At 38.2% G+C, this 17,181-nt stretch overlaps 1 protein-coding gene across 3 annotated transcripts in view; it reads left to right on the top strand.

The window, feature by feature from the left end:
- The window catches only part of Gria3 (glutamate ionotropic receptor AMPA type subunit 3), a 274,359-nt gene that overhangs the window by 203,911 nt on the left and 53,267 nt on the right, over nt 1-17,181 (top strand). For all 3 annotated transcript variants that reach the window (XM_075958406.1, XM_075958408.1, XM_075958407.1), the window contains exons 11-12: nt 5,285-5,661; nt 16,729-16,927. In XM_075958406.1, the coding sequence (XP_075814521.1) occupies nt 5,285-5,661; nt 16,729-16,927 (576 nt within the window). The remainder of the gene's footprint in view (nt 1-5,284; nt 5,662-16,728; nt 16,928-17,181) is intronic.

Below are 17,181 nucleotides of genomic sequence, written 5' to 3'. Positions count from 1 at the left end.
ACTGATTTAAATAGGCCTCATCCCTTTCCTCCAGATCTTAACAATGGCAGACAACAAATATCTCATAGAGTACAGCCAATAAAGCAGTTTAATCCGTGTCCACAACACACAGCTATTATATTCCTTTGTCCAGTTTAATTCTGCTCCACTTCTTTTTCTAACACATTTAAATTTTCTGGGGAAAATGTCTGCCCAAGGCCACTAGCACTTTATGCCTATTCGGGGAGCAGGGAGGAGATCACATTTACTCCTCTTACATAGTATATGGTATGGTCTGCGTGATACATCTCCTCCTTTCTTCCTTTGCCCCCTGCTATCAGAAAGTGCTCTGAAACCATGGCTGACAAGCTCTTGCTCAAAAATGATCTCCAAATGGGATACGAATTTTATATCAGCTAAACAGATGAAAATACTTTAAGATGTAACAAGCCTTACAGCTCAAACAATTTGTACAATTACAGTTAAACTAAATGTCATCTCCGTTTAAAGCTCGTCATCTCCTTAAGTGCACGGTCTCTGTGCATAGGAGTCTGTCGGGGGATTAGATATTAGGAAACTGACAACTTTGGCCACCCACCTGTGAGAACAATTACAAACGCCCTCAGGCTAAATCCACTCCAATAATGCGGTTGCTTGGGCTTGCCACTGGTTAAATGGGAAAAAAAACAAACCTAATTTAGTGTGTTTACTGAGCCCACACAACCATTCTTAAACTGCTTGATTAAAATCCTTTAAGTAGTCAAAATGCAAGTTAAAACACAGTAAGAGTCTCCTCGTAAGCTCTTACCATTTGCTGGGTTTCCTCTGTCACCTGCAGCACACTCATATGGAGCACTTACCCACCTAGGGTTCTAAAATGACATTCCTGCTGCAGTTACCAGCACAGGCTTGATGACAAAAGGCGGCTTGAGTGGTTTGGGACACGAGAAGAGAGACACTTGATTATTAAACCAGAAGCTCACCTGCTACATAGTCCTAGCCATAATTCTTCATGCTTGACTCCAGTCACAGCTGACTTACATTAAGAACAAATATCAAGGAAGGGATTTCAGGGTGGTGGATTTGATCCGCACATGTTATATGCATGTATGCATAACAAATACAAATATTTTAAAAGAGGATTTCATTTGGGTGGTTGCCTATTTTAGTATCTTTCATTTTTCCTTAAAGTAGCCTCTTTTGTCCGTATGCCATGGCAGTCCCAGGAGAGCTAACTGAGGATTTTTGGACACCTATTAGTAGTCTGTTTCTCCACATTCCCGTTAATAATCAAACTGATTATTTCCCAGGCTTTGTGACAGGTGGGTCATAAGCTCTGAAATAACCCACTGTCACAGTTGTATTTTATAATATGGAGGGAGGAGTAGTGGTAGGAGAGGGCAAAGGAGTCTCCGAGGCTGGTTCTGAGCTCATGTGCCAGTTCTGTGACTTGTCTCTCACCAAGGACACAAGAGAAAAAGTAAGGACTTCTCAGTCTCCCATAAATCTTATTGTCCTAGAGGCTAAATCAGCAGCTCTCTTACCTGTTATTGGTAGATCCTTCTTCTAGCTACTTGCAGCTATCCCTCTGTCTTTTTCAATCTATAGGTCTTTATTATGAGTTCTTAAATATACATTGGAAATTCTTGTTTTAGAGCCAGGTCACATCATCAGTGAGAATTGAAGGAGCCCATATTTAACACCATCTTCCATTAGAGTAGTTACATATATATATATATATATATATATATATATATATATATATATATATATGTGTGTGTGTGTGTGTGTGTGTGTGTGTGTGTGTGTGTGTGTGTGTGTTATGTAGGTATATATATAAAGTTATATATGTGTATGTTATGTATATATATAAAGTTATATATATATTATATATATATTGCTTCTTTTGAAAAAGTTCCTGAGATTCCAGAACTTGCTAGACCAAGACAAGAGGAGGATTATAACAAATTTGAGTCCAGTTTGAGCCATGAAATAAGTTCAAGGTTAGCCTGGGATACATAGCAACATGCTATCTCATAAATGGAAAAAAATGGAAAGAAAAGGCTTCCCAGAAAGAATTCAGAAAATTAGAAATGCTAGTTTTAGGGAAAGAGACAAGTACCTGAGGGGAATTGATTTGTCCTATTGGGTCTTTTTTTCTGTTTTGTTTTGTTGTGGTGTGTGTGTGTGTGTGTGCGCGCGCGCGCGCGCGCACGTGTGTGTGTGTGTGTGTGATTCAAAAGTATTTTAAACTCAAAATGGCCTCCTTTGGGAATCTGTTCTTTTGTTAAAAGTCCCTAGAAACTAGTCAATGAAACGACGGTTCATTCCTGCTCTGTCTAGTCATCTTTCGTTAGTGTTTGGTGTGCTCACCATGTGGTAGGTGTTGCAGTTACTGAGTTAGTTTTCTTTTGTGGGTTTTTTTTTGGTAGGGGTATTTTTATTTTATTTTGTTTTTATATTTCAACTGTTATATCATTCTTTCTTTTTTTCTTTCTTTTGAGATTACAATATAATTACACCTTTTCCCCATTCCCTCCCCTCCCAGCAAATGCTCCCAAATATAGGATGGGGTATAGTTTTCCATTTAAAGGAGAGCAAGTGCCTCAATCTTCCATTCTGTACCTAACTGAAAAGAGCTCAGTTCCTTTAAATCCAGTACAAATAGAGTGACTATTTTTACACCAAATACCCTCTTACTACTACCTTTAAAGACAGAAAAAAATAATAGCAATTTCTCCTAGAAGGATCAAGAGTTACATGATTTAAAAGGGAAAGAAAAAACTAGTTAAATTAAATAATTAAATTCAAATAAGATCAAATGGGAACTTACACTATATATGTATGTGTATCCTCCAAGCGGGAGGCAGAAACATGTTGGCAGTGAGAGGAAGTGCCTTTATGTATGAATTATCTTGGCATGACAAAACTCTACCTGATTCAAGCTGTCTTTGCCAAAAACCTAGTCTAGCTTTCTGGCCAATTCCATTCTTATCAGCAGTCATTGTTCCTATGACTAGGTGTAGCCCTTAGCCAAAGGATAAAATAGGTAAAAATTTGTCATTGGCTCCCATCTCATCTTCAGTGTGCAGCTAAACTAAGGAGTTAACTGCAATATGATGAGCATTGAAGCCTTAGATGATAATGCTGAAAGAAGAAAAATAAAGGACAGAACCTTGAATGATCTGTCTTATTCCACAAACCTTCAGTGATTACCTCCTAAACCAGACACTTCTGGAAAAACAAAATACACGTTGGAAGAGAAGGAAAACTTGGAGGGAAAAAAATGCAAAGAATATACATAGAGGTAGGAAGAGAGTCTGTAGTCTTTAGTGTCAGAGAGCCAAAGGAAAGAGTATATAATGCAAAAGCCCAGTAATGTCACATGAGCCACCGATGTCTGACAGGATATGTCTGAGTCTGGCAACCAAGTTTACAGCTCAAGAAATAATTTCAATAAGTCAGAGGGCCTACAAATTAAATCCTAAAGCAAAAGCACTGCTTTAATTCAGAGATAAATTAAGTCATAGTTTCAAGACCATTGATGGTGGTGGGTAAAGGTGCAATATGGGTAGGGTAGTAAAAGGATTACAAAGTGAGAGGGATGGTTTTTGGTAAACAGAACTGCCTATGATTTCAACTGAATAAGTATTGTATGACTTTCCTTGGGAAGACTTGAACAAATGGCTACTCATCCCCAGTACAGTACCAATGGCAGGCAAAAGCAACAATTCCACCAACATCCATCTCAGCAAAATAAAGTTTTTATTGGGGTTACTTATAGGAGTTGGGGGCTTTTGTAGAAGCATGGGTAACTCAGAAGAGCTACATCATCAAAGAACTCACTGATTGTAGATCAAAGTACTATAGTACGTAGTACACATATGCAAGTGTCAATTGAAAAAGAGGAGGCTGGTTAAGAGAGTGGATCCAAATTTCAGTACCAGAGGTCTAATCTCAGCCTCTCTTTCCCATGCAGTATTCAGTATAAGCCTTGATTACTGCCTTGTCTGTTAAAATGTACATTATTTGAAAAGAGAATGGTAATTGTATCAACCTCAAGGTTGCTAGGAAAATGAAGTAAAATAATATGTACAAAGTGCTTGGCATAGTGCCGCATTCAGAGTAAGCACTCAATAAATGTGACCAACTGTTCATCATCTGCGTTTCCCCTTAAATAAGGAGCACTTCTCAAGTGGTTTGAGTTGCCCTGTACAATCCACCAAAATAAATATCATTTTTGGTAAATATACTTTAGTTCAAGCTTCATCATTCATCCTCCATCCCTCCCCACAGGTAAAGATATTGAAACATAACTATATTTATCACAGAAAAACTGAACCTACTTAGTAATTTACTACAAAACTGATATACCATACTTAAGTCATCCCCTAGTTATATACATTTTCCCACATATATATTTTAAAGCCTCTTTCTACACTAAAACCCACTATCATTCTAAAGGAACAATTGTAGAAAAAATAAGTGCAGAAAAGTCTAATGCCTTATTTTCCTGAGAATAATATAAAAAGGTGGCATACATGCCTTTACATGATGAGTTAATTATTCGGTGCACTGCTAACATTTATTTATCAATCTGACATGCGTGAATGTGGTACTTGTATTTATCACCAGACAAGACAGCTTACTTAATAAATTAATATATATTCTAGTAGCTGTTCTATTCTTGTATATCCAATTCAGAAATGTTGCATGTTTTCGTCTATTATGTTCAACAATCAACAACTATTTAAGGAATCTACATTTTTAATATTGAATCAATCTACTGCAATAACAGATACAAAACCAAAAGACTGGGTTCCTGTCTTCAGATGATATATATTTTAACCGACAAGGCAGTAATCAAGTCTTATACTGAATACTGCAAAGGAAAAGGGAAAAATATAAGAAATGAAGGTTATTGTACACCGTGCACAAAAAATTACAGTCAAATAAGGGAGATAGCATAAGAACATGAATATTAAAATAAGAAAAGTTAAATTAGATATGTCATAAAGAAGTAAAAGTTGAGGTGGTGTGAGTTAGCAAACAAGAAATTAGAGGCCATGGAATTAGTTTCACCAAGCCAATGTGCTTCAGAGGACAAGAGGCCTTTTTCCTTATCTCACCATCAAACTAAAGCAATTTAGAACCCATTGAATAACCTTGCCTCTCTAATCTTAGCATTGACAAATTGGCTGGTTATCGTGATGGAATATATTATATTTCAAGCAAAAACATTTACTAAATGACAAATGATAAAGGAAATGCTGTCTTAAAGGTGCTATGTGTCTTTGTTTTTCAGAGAGCTGATATAGCTGTTGCTCCACTCACCATAACATTGGTCCGTGAAGAAGTCATAGATTTTTCAAAGCCATTTATGAGCCTGGGAATCTCCATCATGATAAAGAAGCCTCAGAAATCCAAGCCAGGCGTATTTTCGTTCCTGGATCCATTAGCTTATGAAATCTGGATGTGCATTGTCTTCGCTTACATTGGAGTCAGTGTAGTTCTCTTCCTGGTTAGCAGATTTAGCCCTTATGAATGGCATTTGGAAGACAACAATGAAGAACCTCGTGACCCACAAAGCCCTCCTGATCCTCCGAACGAATTTGGAATATTTAACAGTCTTTGGTTTTCCTTGGGTGCTTTTATGCAGCAAGGATGTGATATTTCTCCAAGGTTTGTTTTGTGTAATGCAGAATAGCTACTTGTATCTTGTGGTCACACTCCATTCATGTCCATCTGCTGTGCGCCTGCATCAACTTCAGAGTTCTTTCATTTACCATTCCATCCAATGACAAATTACCATCAAGCCATTTTGTTTGCTTATGTTCATGAGGTGAGTGTGTCTCTGGTGACGCTTTGAACACCTAAGGTTTGCTACAGTGTTCATAAATACACAAACTCTGGGTAAAATTAATGGGCACATAATATTACTCTGAAAGTTTCCTCATTAATTGAGCTGAAACATTTTCTCCTTTGTCAAGAGACTGAGTCTAGACAAGATGTGAAAGAAGATAGAAAATTTCTTTAAAATCCTTCCGCCTTCCTCTATTGATATTGTTTTTTTATTTTGCTCGCAGACTGCCTAGAACTATGTATCTACTCAAGTTCCTTAGATGAAACTGTAGAATTTCTCAAAAAAGGAAAACAGCAGAAAATCAGTGTGGTTCTTAGTGATGCAGACAAATTTGAAAGTAGTCTAGCCATTTCTTAATAAAGTTTGGCATAGAATTAAAATGTGACACAACAATTTTACCGCTATTTGTACCCCCAGAGTAAAAGGAATGAATGTCCATTGTAGCTTTAGTTTTAATAGACAAATGATAGAAACAAAGCAAGTGTTCAACTGGCAAATGAATAAAGAAATTGTGGCATATCCATTCAATGGCATACTACTCAATTAAGAGAACAGAAATGCTAATGTTGTACTAACAGATCAGATGAACCTTGAAAACATGCCAAAGTGAAATACTTTAAACGCAAAAGGCCACATACCACTGAACTGTATTTGTTGAATGTCCCATAATAGATCATTCTGCTTATCCCAGATAGACAAATTTATAGAGACAAAATGGATAATTAGTGATGACCAGAGTTAGAAGGGAGAAGGAAAAAAGATAACAAAGGCAGGATTAGAGTCCAGCAAGTACAGTTGAGCAGAACAAGTACAGGAGTCAGAAACAACTTATATACGTTTCTCATATCTTCTTCATTACAAATTTTTTTCTATTTGATTTTTTAAAAAAATATAGCACTAAAATGCTGTTTGTCTGGATAAGAGCTTGACACTCTCTAACATTTGCTTGTGGGGCATGCATCTTACCTGTCTTACTCTTTTTCTGACCCTGCAAGGATTAACTACAAAAGGACACGAGGGAGCTGATAGGGGTGATATGAAAATGCTCCAAAAATAGATTGCGATGGCTGCAGAGCTCTACATTTACTTAAATGGTGGAACAAATATGATTCTCATGAATATTAATACTTGTACTGGTGGATGGTATAGGATGCAAACTTAGCAAACCTATTAAAAATACTGAGCATGGTTTGGGATGTAGCTCAGTAGAGAGCTTAACTAACATATGCAAGACCTCCAGGATCTGAAGTAATGTTGAAGGTGAATGTCCTGAGCCTCACCAACATAGCAGATTAACTTAACCCAATCACAAACAGTAGTGAATTCATATTCATACAATATTCTAACTGAATATGCCATATTTATAATCATCAGCATTATTGAGGGATTAGGGAAATGACTCCAGTGGAGAACAGCACTTCGTATGCAAGCATGAGAACCTGAGTTCAATTAGCTAGCACCCACATAAAAAGTCAGGCATGACTGCGCCTGTCTATAACCCCAGCATTGTGGGGGAACAAGCAAATCCTAAGAGCTCACTGGCCAGTCAGCATAGGCTACGCTTCAGTTTCAGTGAGAGACCACATCTCAAGTCAATAACATGCAGAGAGATAAAGGAAGATACCAATATCTTGCTCTGGCCTTTGCTTGTTAACACACCCGTGCTCTCCCATGCATGCCCTACATACAAACACTGTACACATACAACTTTCTCTCTCTCACATCTATCTCTTTTTTTCTCTCTCTCTCTCACACATACACAAACACACACACTAGAGTACATACACAGTACACACACTAAAAATTATCAAACAAAACACTGCAACTTTAGCCAAATTAAACATTAATCCAGATATTGACAAGAATCAATAACGTAAATATACAAGGGTTTTCAGTTTTTAATTAAGGACTTGGGGCTGGAAAGATAACCTACCCAATAAAATGTTTCCTTTTCACTCATGAAGACTTGAGTTCAATCCCCAGAACCCACATAAAAGCTAAGCATGCTGGTGCTTGCTTCTAAAACTAGTGATGGCAAGGTAAACATAGGGTGATCCCTGCAGCTGACCGACCTGTCAATCTAACCTAATTAGTAAACTATAAACTAATAATATACCCCATCTCATAGGAGGGGTTGAACAGTGTTCCTGAAGATGACATGCAAGGTCTTCCTCTCTTCTCTATACACAACCCCCCCACACACACACATAGAATATAAGGATTCAGAATGGCCAGATCGTTTTTACAGCATATCTCTTTGTGAGATAGTCTTTGAGAGCACTAAACATTTACAGTAAACTGTAACTAACTGACTAGCCATCTTTGACCACTTTTTAGAATCACCTGTGTGGGGCTTTCCAGCTTCATTCATCCAAACTACTCCTTTCCCCATTTTTCTATTAAAAAGAATGCCACCCTCAATCTGCTTGGTTGGGTTCTTCAAATTATTCCATTTCCTGTTCCTTTTGTGTTCGGAATGTGTCATTTTGTGATATCATCAGGGAGTTCATTTGATTTCCTAGTTTCTTTTCTTTTTTTTGTGAAACAGTCACTTCAAGAGACTGTGGCCTCTGAATGGGTCCATAATTGAAAGATTTCTAGCATGGCTGGTCATCAGCATTGAAACAATGCTGATGAATCATTAGGGCTGGAGATTTTTTTGGTTCCTATAAGTCAATTTTCAAAACTACATTTGTGATATTCCCACTGGAGTGCTGCCTACTATGTTGCATACTCAAACAGGTCTCTTCAAAAGCCGTTTTTACAAGTATTTATGCAGGTTACTTCATTAAATAAGAACCAAAGCTGACACCGAAGATTACAAGTTTGACCAGTTTGGGGTTTTGTTTTATTTTCAGGTGGCAGAATTTCAACTATGGCTTTCCTGTCACCCTGAAATATAGCAAATGCCTTTTCTTTCCACGATATAGATTTTAGTATGGTGCTCAAGGGCTCATCATATAGTGCAATGGCTTCCATTTTTTTTTAAAAAAAAAAAGATTTCATTATTTTTTTATGTACTTTGTTGGGGCTTTGCCTGCATAGGGATGGCAGAACCCCTGGAACTGGAATTACAGACAATGTGCCAGATCCCCTGAAACTGACGTTACAGACAGTTGTGGTCTGTCATGTGGGTGCTGGGAATTGAACGTGGGTCCTTTGGAAGAGCAGTCAGTGTTCTTAACCACCGAGCCATCAATCCAGCACCAGCTCCCAATTTTTTTTAACATCACCCACAGTAAGAAATAATTTTTCCATCTTAAATCAATATACATAAACATATATGAGCAAAATTATACCAGACATTACCCACGTGCGATGCTATGCATGCTGATATCTTTCTGTCCTGTTGAATTGTTTTTAAAGCTGGTCATGATTCAACTCACTAAGGGCATAAAGCCTATAGAACATTTGTCTAGTGTAACAACTATTTTTTGTGCTTCCTAGTGAGAAGTCATTACCTCCAGGAGCTCTATATTTCTTCACCCATGAGGAATCACTCCTCTGATACCATCTTTTGTGCCCTACAAAAGAAATTGTCTCTTTAAATCTTTTACTAAAATATTATGCCTCTTAGCATGTGTATTATACACTAGAAAGAAAGAAACATGCTTCTCCTTGTCTTGTGAGCTCTACTGATTGAGTGTATATTTGTGATCAACTGTGTGTCACTGTAATATAGCAGATTTAGAAAGTCCTGACAATAGTGTAGTTCCTCTGCGAGATGTGGTTGCTTTTTCTGTCAGCATCAGCACTATACTTTGCTTAAGGACCTCGCTCAGAGTACAAACTCTCTAGAAATCCAGGAATGTGAGCATAGACTATACACTGTCACTTTCATCAAAGTAAAACAAGGAATTATCCTTGAGATTATCTTTAAAAAATAGAATTTAACAAGTCTTAGAACAGGAACAAATGTCAGAGAAAAAAAAAATCAACCTAACTGCTGCTGCCCAACCTCCCCGAAGTCCCACTGTGTGTGGACACATTACCTACAATCTCACCTGGATCTTAATCTTTAAACCACTGCCATGGTGTAGGCATCATGCTTACTTTTAAGTTGAAGAAAGTGGCGCAGGTTAAATCATTTGTGAATTTGCCTAGTCACACTAAGAAGCCAGGTAGAGCTCAACCCTAACTCCAATCCCCGAAACCTTGTTCTTTCCACTGTATGCTTCCTTGTTCATATCATAGACTACAGTCATTCCCAGAGAGCAGACACAAGGGAACACAACTTCACAGAGATTTTTAAGAGCCAGTAGTGCAATTGCTTCCACAACTCCTTCATACTGCCAGTCCGAAGGGACGCTCTTGGTTTCCTAGCTCCCTTCATGCTTAGGTACCAAAACTGTTCTCCCATTTCTGTCCCTAAAGAGATATAGCACTTGTGGTTAGTGAAAGTGGGCAGTGGGAATTCATAAGGCTGCTGAACATGTGCTCGCTCAGAGCTCAAGGCTGCAAAATCAGCAATAAGGCATTTATGAGGGAAACTGCTGGCATCATTCCGTTGCCATCAAATACAGTTATTGACAGTTACCCAGAAACTTAGAGATTCTTCCTCAATATTAGGTTTGATATTTGAACTGTTATAATTGTTCAGAGTGAGTTACTTTGTTCTATGCCAAGCTGTAGGCTGAGTCAACATTAAAGAAGGTAATCAATGTAATAAGCCGAGGTTATAGTCATACATCAACTGATTTATCAGGGAAGTCCAGAGATGGTGTGAAAGCATTCAGATTAACCCTCTTCATTCTGAATGTGCACTGGGGGCCAGACGGGGTGGGGGAGACAGCCAGATGGAGAGGGCAGAGCAGTTAAGCAGGAGGTGCTAAAGTTACCTTCACTGCCTTCCAAGGCTGCTCTGGGGGTTGTGTAACCTGGGGCAAATTACTAAGCCCAGCTAGACCTCATTCTCTCATCAATAAAATGCAAAGCACAGTCCTTGGCCTATGAGCGCAATAAATGTTAGCTATTGTTATTATGAAATTGGATTATTCTAATCATCCTAGTGTAGTGTATATGCCCATTAATATTGCATATGGTCAGAGTTCCTAAAACTGGGGGTTGATAGCGCAGTGCAAGCCTCTCCTTTTTGAGCCCATCTAGTGCTTCTAAGGATTCCATTTCTCCAAAGTGTTGTGAGCGTGGGGTTCCGTAATGTGTTGCTCACATTGACAAGAGAGTATAACTTTCTAAATTCTGAAATATGTTTCCTTTGTGAAGCTTGGATAGAGCCACTTGTGCCATCTAGAGACTAAGTCCAGACAAATGCTCCCCCTGCTGACTTTCTGTGAAGCTGCAGGGAGTACTTGAGGGTGAGCCAAGTGGAAGGCATGAAGGCTGGGAATATGACCAAAAGGAAACTGACGAGCAAAGGATAGACAAACTGGAACCTCATTACTGAGTAAAGATTATTCCAAAGATATTTTTTATTAATTTTTCAAGATAGCAAGTCCTTTGAAAGAAGGAGGCAGGGCCTCTGTCACAGTTAGACATGGGCTCTCCACACAAAGGTCCTTCTTTAAAGAAAAGGTGTGTAGAATAGCAAAAGGTCTTAGGAGTTTGAGCTGCATCTTAAGTGATGTACCTTTTCCTTTCATGGTGTATGCCACTCTTCATCCCACCGCAAACTCACGTCCCAGCAGTAGCAATGCAGTGTCATGTGAATAATGTAGAGGCAGAATTTTTTATGACAACGATTTCATGACTCTGGCTGAAAAGCTGCAGTTTTCCGTCTTTGGGGTGTGGTTATCTATTTCCATCAGAGAAGACTGTAAGAAGCAAGGATTGATTCTGCACATTTTTAGAAGAGCCTATCACCGTCCTGGCACTGTGATGGAGAATGGAACTGATGCATACTTTAGGAACAGAAGAGAGGAATGATAAAGAATTTAGACGGAGGCAAAGGTTTAGTTACCCTTTGCCATCTCATAAAGCTAGGATAGTGCAGATTACAAAATTTGCTTACAGGATGAAGGTTATGGTCCATAGTTCACTTTTATTGTTATTTCAGATGTCATAAAATACACTTTATTATTAATGTAGGGACTCTAGTTTCTTACTATTACAGTAAAGAACATTATCTATTGTTTGATATATATTTGACAATATTTTGCATGTGTTTTTTCTTTTGGTACTAATTTATTTTCATTAACTTCAAACCTATTACCCTTTTGTCAAAGGTATGACATGCACACTATTTTGTGTTTTAGAAACATAAGTGTGCAGCATTTTACAGCCATTTCATTATGCTAACCTTGAGATCTGTCTTGTGCAACAAAACTACTTGAAATGAATGTTAAACAATTTGCGGCTGCATTAATGGAAAGAAAGGTACTGAGAAAGGATAGGCCTCTCTAATTCAACTCTAAAGTCTTGTCTTATTTTAATAGATCCTTTAGAAAATGTGATGGGATTGACCCATCAGTCACCTTTTGTATATTCTCTATGTGAAACATGGGCTTAAGCAGCTGTATTTTTACTAATGCAAAAAAAGAGAAATACAAAACTGCTTGCGGAGCTTCTTTCCCATGGGTTCCACTGCATTTTTCCTTAATAAAAAGACTTAAGCATGTATGCCAAGAAAATTGAAGAGGGCTGATATAAATTTCACCAAAGCCTTTGTCAAATCTACTTCTGTCTTAACCATTATCAGATACAATCGTTTACATTCTATACTAACCACATGGAAGCTATTTGTTTAGATTTGAAAGGCTATTTTATTATTACTTTAAGAATATTCTCTCAAATTTGCCATACCCATCCATACCAGCATTCCTTGCAACATAATGGATTAGTTCCAGGACCCCTGTCAGATGACAAACCCTGCACGTGCTCAAATCCCTTATATCAAAGAGCACAGAGTTTTTGCATATAATATATGTACATCTTCCCATGCCCAGTAAATCATTTTCAGATGAATCATAACACCTAAAACAATGTAAATGCTAAGAAAATAGTTGTTTGACCATTGTTTGGGGGAATCTCAAGAGGAAATGTCTGTCCATATTTCAGAAAGATAGCATTTTCCCAGATATTTTCAATCTGCAGCAGGTTGATCATGTAGATGTGGATCAGGAGGATGCAGAGATCTGACTGTATGCTATGAAATTAACCACATAATCGCCAAAGTTAATAACAAGTAGACAAGAAGACACTAAATTGGCCATTTTGCACTTTGGCTTCTTTTTAGGCATGTCAACAACCGATCTCAGCTGAGTCATTCTGATAAACCACACACTGATCTGAGTCAGTACTGAGGTGACCAAAATAACCAGATTATGATGTGCAGGGCTGATTTAAAACCAGACAGACACAGCCACAGTCCATTAGCCTCAATAAAATGACACAATGTAATTTCCATAAATTCCTGTATTTTCCTCCACATTTCAAGCAGGCAATGCATAAACTGCTCTTAGTATTCATAGCGTAATAGACCTCTTCCCATAGCAAACTCCAAGTCTGGAATTACTCCAAGCTAAGGCTTCAGCAAAACCCATCATTCCACATCAGGATAACTTTTACAGGTGCAATCCAAATGAACAACAAATAATAATAGACAAACATTTCTTAGTGTTACTTTAAAATCTATTATTTTCACACCATTATAAATTTTCTTATCCAAACCTTGTTTATTTTATACTACAAAATATCTGGGTATTTCTCTTCTTAGGTTTTTTTAATCTCCTTATTCTTATTCATTTATTTTTTTATTTTACAAGTGGATAGAAGGTGTGTGTGTGTGTGTGTGTGTGTGTGTGTGTGTGTGTGTGTAGTGTGTATGTGGAGGTCACAGGATAACTTGTGGGAGTCAGTTCGATCCCTCCACCATGTGGGTCCCAGGTATGGAAGCCGAATTATCAGGTACTTTTATCTTCTGAGCCATACCGTCAGCCCTGGGAATCTCTTTCCTACTATGAAAGTACAGACGTTTTATTTTCTGATTTTCCTCTCTGTATCAGTTTATCTATAAGATGCCCTAGCTTGCTTATCTGTAACATGGTCCTGGCCAACAGAGATGGACGATGAAAAACGTTGGTATGTATAAGGCAATTAGAACAGTTTGTCATAAAGGATTTGTTCAATAAGTGACAACTTGCATAATCGTTTTTACTACCCTACTGCCACGGATGCCATTTTGAAGCATTAATATTCTGTGAAGTAAAGTAATTTTCAGAGTCAGATATGTCTATGTGTTTAAAATTTGAATATATCAAGCCTGAAGATAATTATGAAAATGTCTAAATTCCTAGTTGAAATATTCTGTATACTTTTAGCATTAGGAAGGGCGACACATTCTTTTCTGACTCATGCAGATGTGTTTATCTCTTCTGATTTAAAGAGAAATGTTTCCAGATGCAATTGTAAGGATGTAGCTATTAGCTAGAAAGAACTCTGTTTCAAAGCAGATTTTCACATCTAAAAAGCTAGAGTAATTATATTTGACTGTGTTTTAGGCATCCAGAGACCAACAGAAACTGCAGACTTAGAAGATAATCAAATAGATATTTTATAATTAACCAGTAAATAGTACTATTATTTATCAAAACACTTGCTAGAATTATCGGACTGTTTCCCATAAACAGCTGAATTTTCCACATGCTAAGAGCAAGGGGTTATCTTGGGACACGGGAATTTGAATTTGCTTCAGAGTGGTAAAATCATAGTACATGCAGAGAAAAACCGGATTTGTCAGTTCTCAGCCCAGAACTGCCCTCTTCCCACAGAGCCTGGAGATGTGCCAGGCACCTACGCTTATTCTTTACTTTCTAGCAGAGTGGGTGCTCTTTCTGTGAGCTTCTCTAGGCGTGGAGGAACATAGCTAGCCAGGATGGAGCTGTGCTCTGCACTAGAACTATACTAATGATGATGCGGCAATGTTTTATAAAACCCTACAGAGCTGATTTCAATTTCTATAGACCACACCAGCCTCCAGCAATACTGCAAAATAAGTAAAGATTCCAAATCACAAGTCATTACCCATTGTTGAGCATCTGTTACCCTCTGAATTCCCACAGTCCCTCTCCATGATGAGCACTTGTGATGGAGGGATATAACTTACAACTCTAATCTCTTAAATTTTTATAAAATATGCCAGCACCCAGAACTCTGAACTTTTCTAGAGGAGACTCTCAGCAAGGTTTTGTTTTGCTTTGATGTCTTTGTTGGCTTGGGTTTTTTTGTTGTGTTGTTTGAATTTGACTCAAGCAGATGTTCTTGATACACAGGCAAAGCTGAGTCTGTTCATCACCTGCAACAGAATCACCAATGATACCTAGGAATCATCTATTCATGGACAAGGAGATATCCTGAATCTACATTTTAGCAACCCTACCCATAAATCCAACAAACAGTAATGTTGACAAAACTTTCCTTTTAAAATTTATCCATATTTGGCTACAGTCCCTGATAATTAGATCAAAACATTGAAGGAAAAGTTCAAATCATTAAAACTTACCTACCATTTCCACGCTAACTGAATACCATTAGAGCACAGAAGACCACACACAGCAGTGGTTCCAAACTTCCTGATGCTATGGCCTTTTAATATACTTCCTCATGTTGTGCTGACCCCCACAACCATAAACTTATTTTCATTACTACTTTATAACTGCAACTTTGCTACTGCTACAAATTGCATCTGATATGCAACCGCTGCAAAAGGGTCGTTCCACCCATAAGGTTGAGAATAGCCGACATAGAGGGTGGTTTGAACAATAAAGAAATCTATGGTAGGGTGAGTTTCTTCATCTTAGGATTTCAGAAGAAGAAAGAGGCCCTTTGATACCTCTCAACCCATATGATAGAGGGAGTTTCTTCACTCAGGACTATCCCCATGTGTGAAGGGAAAGTGTTTTGATCTCCTGATCCTCATTAACCATTTATGTGAAGATGAAAAGGAACATTATCACTTGGTTCCATGCCTCATGGGTGATGAGCTCTACAAAAGAGCTCTGTCAACATTAGTTTATGGAACTCAAATTAACAGTGCTCTTTTGCCAGTATCTTCCCATTTCTCTTCAAATGTGAAAAGATTTGTGATCCTGTCTTTTGCATATTGCTTTATGTCACTTGATCCCTAAATTGACCACAAGTATTGACTTGTGCAATATTAGAAGTTCAGACATCTAGATATTACCATCCAAGCTTTGATGTCATTGATCTTGGGTCGACCATAGTATTCATTCTTCCATATATGTGCCCAGAAAAGGTCATAGAAAGCAAACATGTCATGTGAAATTATAAATGAGAAGGGCTAAGAGAAAGGCATTTTATGTGACTGAAAGGTTGGATTTTCAATCTGGGCTAGTCTTGAATCACTGAAATACCAACTGCAAGGCGGAAATGTTTACTCTGGCTCATGGTCATGGATTTCTAGCCCATAAGTACTTGGCCCCTTTTCTTTGAGCATCTGGTGAGGCAATACATTCTGACAGAAGCATGTGGCTGGTGAGACCTGTTCACTTCCTGGTGGCCAAGAATCAAGAGAGAGAGGAGGGACTAGGTCCTATCATTCCAGTCAAGGACACCATATCCTGTGACTTAACTTTCTCTAGCTAAGTCCCACCTCTTAAATGATCCACTAGCACAACAGAAAGAATAGCAGCCAAACTTTCAGCATAGGGCTCTTTTGGGAGACATTCAAAATCCAAACTAGAGAAAACATGGAGAGGACCAAAGGGTGTTTGCCCATGTCATCATCATATACATGGTGTGGTCAACACGTGAGCTTTAGCTGTTGTTTTGATTGCATTGTATCATCACTTCCCTCCTCCATTGCCTATGATAAAAATCTATCTTCTTTCTATAAGTAAAGACAATGATTTAAAAAAAAAACTGAGATCTGGGCCCTCTGGGTCTGGACTTGTCTCTGTTTTGTTTTGTAGATCACTTTCTGGGCGCATTGTTGGTGGGGTTTGGTGGTTCTTCACCCTGATCATAATTTCGTCCTACACTGCAAACCTTGCTGCTTTCCTGACTGTGGAGAGGATGGTGTCCCCCATTGAGAGTGCTGAAGATTTAGCCAAGCAGACTGAAATTGCATATGGGACCCTGGACTCTGGTTCAACAAAGGAATTTTTCAGAGTAAGTGCTTTGCCATTAATTCAGCCTGCTGGTTTTCATTCTAGCTTCACAAAGACAACGCTGCAGTACTTTTAAGTGGGGCTTGTAGGAAAGTGGAAATTTTTATCAAAGGACGGTGTCTTAAATACTGTTATGCTTAGTTGTAACTGGATCCATTGTCCATTAGAATTAAGACTCATGGAAGACAGAGCAGGTGACATGTTGAGAGTACTGAATTTGAACCCCAGTGTTTGAATCTCAACCCTGCTATGAAG

The sequence above is a fragment of the Microtus pennsylvanicus genome, chromosome X (assembly GCF_037038515.1).
Source record: "Microtus pennsylvanicus isolate mMicPen1 chromosome X, mMicPen1.hap1, whole genome shotgun sequence".
NCBI lineage: Eukaryota > Metazoa > Chordata > Mammalia > Rodentia > Cricetidae > Microtus > Microtus pennsylvanicus.
This window is presented reverse-complemented; position numbering and strand designations above follow the sequence as displayed.